The sequence below is a fragment of the Scardinius erythrophthalmus genome (assembly GCF_964197995.2).
Source record: "Scardinius erythrophthalmus genome assembly, chromosome: 24".
NCBI classification, from domain to species: Eukaryota; Metazoa; Chordata; class Actinopteri; order Cypriniformes; family Leuciscidae; genus Scardinius; species Scardinius erythrophthalmus.
Window position 1 is genome coordinate 13,337,564 of NC_138244.1, and position 8,694 is coordinate 13,346,257.

The 8,694-nt window shown below is 38.1% G+C and overlaps 1 protein-coding gene across 1 annotated transcript; it reads left to right on the forward strand.

Annotated features, from left to right (window-relative positions):
- On the forward strand, positions 1–6,525 carry fgf6a (fibroblast growth factor 6a). Its single transcript, XM_081356446.1, has 3 exons — positions 1–740; positions 1,282–1,385; positions 3,607–6,525. The coding sequence occupies exons 1-3, from the start codon at positions 404–406 to the stop codon at positions 3,781–3,783; spliced, it is 618 nt and encodes a 205-aa protein (XP_081212572.1). The 5' UTR covers positions 1–403; the 3' UTR covers positions 3,784–6,525.
- Positions 6,526–8,694: the final 2,169 nt, after the last annotated feature.

An 8,694-nucleotide genomic window follows, 5' to 3' on the forward strand; every position in this document is an offset into this window, starting at 1 on the left:
GCTCACTGTCCCCCCGGGGCCGCTCGCGTGGATCGACAGCGATTGGGTTCTCGCGTTCGAACTGACCCCCCGGTCGCGGTGAGGTCAGCGTGATGTCATCCTGAAGGTGAGTGATGTCATTCCGAAGATCTCCCAGGCAAGGTGAGCTTGCATTTTGGTGAGTGTGTGGTGCTCCCCATCCAGAGAGGTGAAACATGGTAATCATCATCTCCACCACCACCGCCACCAGCTCACGCTCTGCCGCCCTGCTCTTCTCATCTACCGAGGGGCTTATTGTGTTACACGCCCGCAGCCCCGACCTGCCTTCCAAAAATAAGACCCTGCCACCATGCCGAAAGAAGAAAAACAAGAGTGGTATTTTTAGGGGCATTAATTTTGACCACGTGCCCCGAGGGTAAACCGGATGGCCACTGCGCAAAGGTTCCTCATCAGTATGTGCGAGAGCAGCGGGCGCTGGACGTGGACTGCGGTTGTTCTGCTGGGCTTTCTGCTTGGGATCGTGTCCTCTTACCCCACCTCGAACAGGACTAATGCAACTCCACTGGAGAAAAGGTGGGAGACGCTCTTCTCCCGCTCCGTTTTGGGGATCTCGGTGGAGAAATCGGACCTGAACTGGGAGAGTGACTATTTGCTGGGCATTAAGAGAGTGCGGAGGCTGTACTGCAACGTGGGCATCGGGTTTCACCTGCAGGTCCTGCCAGGCGGAAAGATAAACGGTGTCCATAATGAGAACCCGTACAGTGAGTTGCATCCAGAAATGTCATGCATGACTCGTTATAGCGGGGATGCAGATGGATTGAATGAACAGCTCAATTATTATTTGAATTTCAGAATATAGACCTATATATGGGCTATAATAATATAAAATATATACAAAAATGTTTTAATTATTATTATAAATTATATAATTTACTATATAAATGTATTCTTTTAAATTATTATTATTATTATTGCATGTGTCCTAAAGCAATGACATATCTGTTAAAATAAACCCTAGTGTCAATCACTGCCGAGTTTCCCGAGGCTCAAACATAACACGAATGCTTGGACGAATTTAGACGGCAACTAATTTTACACAGCGTCCATCTGCTTGTCGTACATGCCAGAACTGCAGGGCTTTTTTTTTTTTTTCTTCTTTTCATGTCACTGTATAAAAAAATGAGCCAGCATGGGAGAAAATGCAGAACAAAGGCTTGTGCAGAACGCATCCCGCAGAATGAGTAAATGAGCTGCCGTGTGCCACATTGTCATGTATGTAACACTGATGTTCTGTTCAATCAGGTCTCATTGAAATCTCAGCGGTAGAGAGAGGAGTGGTTACTCTATACGGGGTGAAAAGCGAGATGTTTGTCGCAATGAACAGCCGCGGAAGGTTATATGGAACGGTAGGTATGCCTGTCGTTTGATTTCATTGTATTTGTGCAGAGAACGCCACTTCAGTTTTAATGCGGTTTTAAATGGGTCAATAGAAAATAAGGATTCTGGTTTGTGGTGATAAAAATGCTGATCTTTTCACATTAGTGCCAAGTTCTTAGAATTAGTCGTTGTAGTCCTAAGTCATATTCTGACACATTCTGATTCTTAAAAAAAAAAAAAAAAAAAAAACATTTATTTGTTAGTTCTGAAATGTCAAGTGGTGTAACCATTAAGTAAAAAGTAGGCCTACCTAAATATTTTCCTGGCACCTTGGATACATGAAAACCATTTTAGGCCATTATAAATATCAGGACTATAGGCCTACTTCATTTGAGCTGAACAAAATTTGCCTTTCAATAAAGGTCAAAACACCACACGAAATGTTTGACTCACAAAATATCCAATTATCGCCATCGGGTTGAATGGTTCTCGTTGCGAAACCGTGCCTATCAAGGTCAGTTGGCACGGTTACGGACGGTTTCTTTTTTAACCGTGCACTGTAAAAAAAAACATTGCTTTACGTTTTACATTGCCTTAACTCATCAAAACAGCCTAAATTAACCAATTTTCAAGTTATAGCCTACAAGATTAGTCAGTTTAATTTAATTTAAATTGAAATGACTTAATCATTCAAATTGATTGTACTTAAAAATTAAGGCAGCAACATTGGCGTTATGAAATCAGGATTAGAAGAATGTAGCTTATGTAACCTCTGTTACGCAAGAGCTGGAGACTGCGTGAAACGCGAGATGCTGTAGGTAAACTTTGGAGCCAGCGAGCGTGCCGCGGAGGACGACCACCTTGTAGAAAAGTAAAAGTTACAGACATTTACTGACATTAAGTTACGTTAATAATAGGCTACACACAGTAAATTGATATATTATATGATTCGCTGACGAGAAAAGCGTGTAGAAATAGTTTTTTTAGGTCAATATTCTAGAAAAACATAATCCAACCATCAAACTGAAGATTTTGTAATCTCACCGTGCCTAAACGTGTAACAAATGTAACAGTTCCTTACCGCGCTCAGAACGGTTTGGCCTAATGATTCAGAAGAGTGAAATAAAAAGCATTTTATTGTAGACTACAGTTGAAAAACTTGAATTTTCACGGAATTCAGATGGATTCAGACGGAAAAAAGATCGTCACGTCATTGACCCAAATGCATGAATTTTCTCTCTGTTTTTGCCGCGTTTTATTAATTTGAAGTGTGCTCAAATATGAGCATCATTGCCTGGATGGAATATGTCATTTGCTTTGTTTTGTTTTTATTCCTCAGCTCTAGGCCTAGTTGATGATGTATTGAATACTTTGGTTTGTCATTAATTTTTAATAACTGTTAGCTCATATGAGCAGTGGAGTGAACTGTGATGTTGTGCATGGCTTGAATGTAATTTTGACCTACTTTCAACTTGCATTACTTGGATGCCAGATCTCACCATGAGTAACACATTATATTTTGATGACAGAATCATCTAGAATCATTCATGGTCTTCTATTGTCAAAGTCAATGTTCACACACATTGCCGTTAAAAAAAAACATGGAACAAAGCTGTATTGTTGTAAGGCAGAAGTTATGTTGATTATTATTATTTTATATATGTATATAATTTATTTATATATTTTTAACATTTTTATTTAATAAAACTCATGTCCTAGTGAAAATGGTCTTTTTTAACAAGAATTGTGAACTTAAAGCTTTGTTTAGCATATACAGACTATGCGCATGTCATTTGCGAAAGCACCAAATCTGCTCTATTGATAAAATCTGTTAATTAAAGTCACTTAAAAGATTTACTCTGTTGGCACTTTCAGAGATCAGTTATAAAGACAAACTGAAAAAGTTTGCTTTCCTGATGTTCAGCTGACTGGCATCTCCATTAGAAAGCGCATGGGCCTTGAAAAATGAATCTAACCTTGAATTCACGTGTATGTTATGTGATGACTGTGAAAGTTTAAAAATTAATTCACATTGAGAAGCTTTGAAGCTTCTAAGAAAACTGGAAATGAGTTGCCTGGATTTTTAAAGCAAAGCTTTTGTCAGTTAGATCATTATTTATTTAAGATGAACCAGTGTTGCTCTGCACCTTACCCTAGTTAGATGTATATTGAGAGTGTGTGATGGAGAAGTGGTGGGTGGGGCTTAGGAGGAGGATACCAAACTAACTATCTAATCCATACCATTTTTAGAGGGCCTTCCATGACGAGTGCAAGTTCAAGGAGACGCTGCTGCCCAACAATTACAACGCTTACGAGTCTTCCATTTACAAGGGATTTTATATTGCCCTCAGCAAACATGGCCGCTTGAAGCGAGGCTACAAGGCTTCCCCAGCAATGACTGTCACACATTTCCTCCCACGTTTATGAGCAAAACTGGCAATAACACAATAATTTGCACATGTTGGATGTTCTCGTAGGTAACCCAAACATGCTAAGAGGTGAACTGCAAAGAACTAAAATAACACTTACGGTATTTATTCTCATTGAAATAATAATAATATATGTATATTTCGGTAGCTTACTTTGTGTCTGAACTTTGTGTACATGCCATTCTTTGCTGCTTATGATTTCTATTATGAATATGAGAGTTGAGGAGCTTTTTTTGCCCTCTCACTTTTTATGGGTGCTTGCCATAACTGGTGTAAACCATACCTGGCGTTGGACTAACATCCTCAGCTTTTAGAAGTGAAACGGATACTTTTTATTACCTCAAAGAGCCACGTCCGCATTGGAAAAATTAGGGAGGGAAAAATAAATATCAGTTTACTCTGATCTTCATCTGTTGCGCCATTTTACTAGGGAGATGAAAGCACTTATTTTTCTGTAGTTCACTCCTTTTTCATGATTAGGTGGTGCCTTAGCCTCTGCTATTTTGCCTCCTTTTGTGCATGTAAGAAAGAGGTTTCTGTTCCTTTTTTAGATCAGTAACTAAAAACTGATTGCATGCATACTCATTGGGAGTTAAACTCAGAGAAGGCCATTTTACGCCTCATGTAAGGTCAGAATTTGACTGAAAGTCTGTGGACGGCTAGACCTGTACGGTTTGGTAATGCATAGAATTGCATTCATCTTGAATTATGTGGCACATTTATATGAAAGCATAGCTGTTGCTTAGTGATAAGAAAACCTCTAATTTTACTTATCAGATTAAATATAGCGTGCGATTAAACTTCTTTTTTAAAATCATAGATATGTGTTGATACTAGTCAGTGGTGTCTCTGTTTTACCTCTATAGTCAGTGATCTCCAGTGAGGGCTCATTCACCAACATGTTGACTGCATACTTGAACTCCTCCTTAAAAAAGTCTTTGGAATGTAAAAACCAATACAACCGTCTTAATCTGTTCGAGATAACATAATTTGCTCGTTACTTCATGTTTGAATACCAGGCATAGACCCAAACACCTGTGCACACTCTTAAATTCCCAAGTCAGTTGACTTTGTCTAGAGAATTTGGTCGCACTTAAATTGAATTGAACTTCGGTATTTAAGCATTCCCTCACTTACAACTTTTTTTTAGCTCTAGAATTAAATGAATAGCAAACTCCTTTAAATTCAAATAATGTTAAATTATTATTACACTGTTAAAAAAATTATATGATCAATAAGTTATGACAACATGTTTTTACATTGCTTTAAGTTAGTTTAATATGACTTAAGTTGAAATATCCAAGTTGATTGTACTTAAAAAATTTAAGGCAGCAACTTTTTTTTTTTTTACAGTGTAGATTAAGAGAATCTTTTCATTTTCCATCTAGCTCCAACTCAGACTGCAATAATCAAGATCTGTTTATATCTTTACTACAATACCCTTTTATCTTTCTGTCGCAGCTGCAATGTGCAGGAGAGAATAAAAGGTTTGGTAATCACTGCAGTACTGGTTAGTACACATAAACCTTGCTTTCTCTCGCATTAATGCTTCTACTTGACATTTTGAGACATGTTAATGCTACAAAGGAGAAGGATGTTATTTTTTATAACAGTTATGGCTGGGATGTTTGAGCCAGGTACACTGATATTTACATTGTATGGAGTGTGTGTGAGACTTTTTCCTTAAAGTTATAGTTCACCCAAAAATGAAGATTTCTGACCCTTATGTCATTCCAAACCTGTGTGACATTCTTTCTTCTGTGGAACGTGAAAGAATATACTTTGAAGAATGTTTTTGTTCATACAATGAAAGTCAATGGGGTCCAAAATATTGTTTTGGACCCCATTGACTTTCAATGTAAAATTATGTTTCACAGGTTTGGAACAACATGATAATCTTTCGGGGTGAACTAATCAAAACTGAAACAATATGGGTATGGTCTTTTTTTGTGTGTGTGTTTTGGGTATAACGAGAGATTTTCAGCTGTGTTTTGTTGATAATATGATCCATCTATATTAGTAATGGCAACTACAGATTTAAAATTCTTTGTACCCCAAAAATGGCATGCAATGTTATTGCTTTAATGAAACTGTCAAAATGACTGCTTTTTTATGTATGTGATGACTGATGTTAATTTATTGATATGTATCTTCACTGTACCCTGTCCTCTGTCACATTTCTGATCTCTTTATATTTAGGTGAATAGAATTTTGCATGGTTTTTAATGCAAAATGTGGGACGGAAATGTTGTATCTAGAAGTTAGGCCCTCTAAACTAAGTGCTTATACAGAAACAGCTATTTCTCATGTAAGTTCCACCAGTTTCTTTGTACTGTACTTTGTCTCCAGCTTTGAAATGGCCCCATTTGCGGCTTGCGAGATGATTGTAAGGGGTAGTGCATGTGTGCGTGTCCTTGTACGTATGCAGCCTTTGTTTTTCCTCAGTTTTGTATTCCTGCACTGAGGGGCAGACCCCCTCCAAATTCCCCTCCTATTTTCTAACATATACCTCACCTTCTGCCTTAGTTCCAATTTGTTGAAATGATTGTACGATTTGTTGGAGACAACAAACTTTTTGCCAATCATTTTGTTCTCTGAAAAGAAAAATGTAAAAAAAGAGAAAAAAAAAGAGTAAGAATTCTAATATATTAAGAAAATGTTTCCTTTTATTTTTATACGTATGTGCTGTGCACAGCAGCCAACTGTATTACTGAAATGAAAATAAAAGGTTGTTTTTTAGCCTCTGTTTTTGCAGTATACTTTAATTGTGATTTAATAATTTGGTTTTATTTAGTCAGGTAAGCCTACATGTAAGATTTAGTTTGAGTTGTAAAAAAAAAAAAGTGGATGGTATTTGTTGGGTTAGAGCCTCCTCGTGTGGTCAAAATCCGAAATGCATGAGATTCTCATTTAATTGTGCTTTATTTTTACTAAAATTACCATCCTGTGTATTTAAAATTTTATTGCATATGCCTGTTTATTCACAGCATGAGCAAACAAATAAATAGTAAATAAATAAAATAACAAGGGTGAAGTCATCAAAATTGGGACACTTTTTGGTAAACTGTATTAAAGGTCCCATGACATGCTACTTTTTGTAGGCTTTAATATAGGCCTTAGTGGTCCCTAGTACTGTATCTGAAATCTCTTTCCAAAAATTCAGTCTCGGTGCAGAATTATAGCCACTATAAGCCAGTCCCAGAATGAGCTTCCTTCAGACGGGCCGTTTCGGTGTCTGTAGCTTTAAATGTTAATGAGGAGGAGATAGGCGGCGTAAGGTGGAGGGTGGGTGTGGCCTTGACCATCTGCGGCAACGGTAGACCATGCATGTTTACATTGGATATATTGCAATGGCACGGAGACACGCAGTCGTTCAAGCATTTCAGTTTGACCCAGAATCTGATCCAGATGGAGAAGCAACGGATGAAGAAGTTGCAACTCAGCGGTTCCAGCAGGACGTTTCCGAATGGTTAGTTTAAAATATTATGTCTACTTTATTCGGATGGTTTAGTTATTATCATGTAGCTAACGCTAACCTACTGTTGCCTTTTCACGAGAGATCTGTAACATCTGTAATTTATCTTATTACAATTACATCAAGCTCTGCGATCTTGAAATGCGGATATCGCGCACGCCGTATAACCAACAGGAAAACGCTATCCAAATAACAAAGAAGTGTACAACACTCGCGTTACAGGGTGTGTATTCACACACATACTTGATGCTATCTAACTTTACATTAGCGCAAGTAACTGCATAGCTAATGTTACAGCCACATTCTACGTGTAACAAGCTAGGTAACCATAAACAGTAAAGCAACAACTTGTATTATTAGTTGACTTACTTGTCCGAGGTGTGTAACGTTAGCTGAGCCAAAGAGAGTTGGTACTGATCCAGACTTTAGTTTCAGACGTTCAGCAAGCCCAGCTCTGTATTAACCCTTCGGTGTTCATTTGTACATCCAATTATTGAGCAATTATTATGCTTCGCTCGCTCAAAAGACATTATATCTCTCGTGGACAAACTAAAATCGCGCCCGCGCGTTCCTACTTCCTATCGCATTTTCTCATGGGCGGAAAATATTCTCTGGGCGGGCAAAGCAGAGACAGGGGAGGTAACATTCCTCCTTATAACGTCATAAGGAGGAGATTCAAGATCAGCACGGTTGAGCTTCCATTTTCTCAAAGGCAGAGAAAGATAGCAAAAGCTCGATTTACACCGATTAAAATTTCTAGAAACTTGGGGACCATATACAGGCTAGGGGAAGTCATATTAATGTTAAAAAAAACCAGAAAGTGAAAATTTCATGTCATGGGACCTTTAAAAACATACATTTAATGGTTTAAACAAATGCTCAAGGTCTCTTGTATCTCCAACTATGTTTTTTGAAGAAATATAGGTGTTTTGTGTGTGTGTGTGTGTGTGTGTGTGTGTGTGTGTGTGTGTGTGTGTGTGTGTGTGCGTGCGTGCGTGTGTACCTGTTTTTCTATCCCGGTGGGGACTTCAACCTGAATGCACACAGACTCATGGGGACTCGTGTCACAGTGGGGACCTAAATTGAGGTCCCCATGGGTAAACAAGCTTATAAATCATACAGAATGAGTTTTTTTGGAAATGTAAAAATGCAGAAAGTGTTCTGTGATGGGTAGGTTTAGGGGTAGGGTTAGTGTAAGGAGATAGAATGTACAGTTTGTACAGTATAAAAACCATTAAGTCTATGGAGAGTCCCCACAAAGATAGTAAACCAGACATTTGTATGTGTGTGTGTGTGTGTGTGTGTGTGTGTGTGTTTTTTTAAAAATGATAAGAAACCATTTTTATTCTACAGCCATTTTCAGGTAAATTGGGACAGTGCAATTGGTAAAGTGGGACACATTTTCATCTAGTAGTTTGTGCTTGGATAATACAA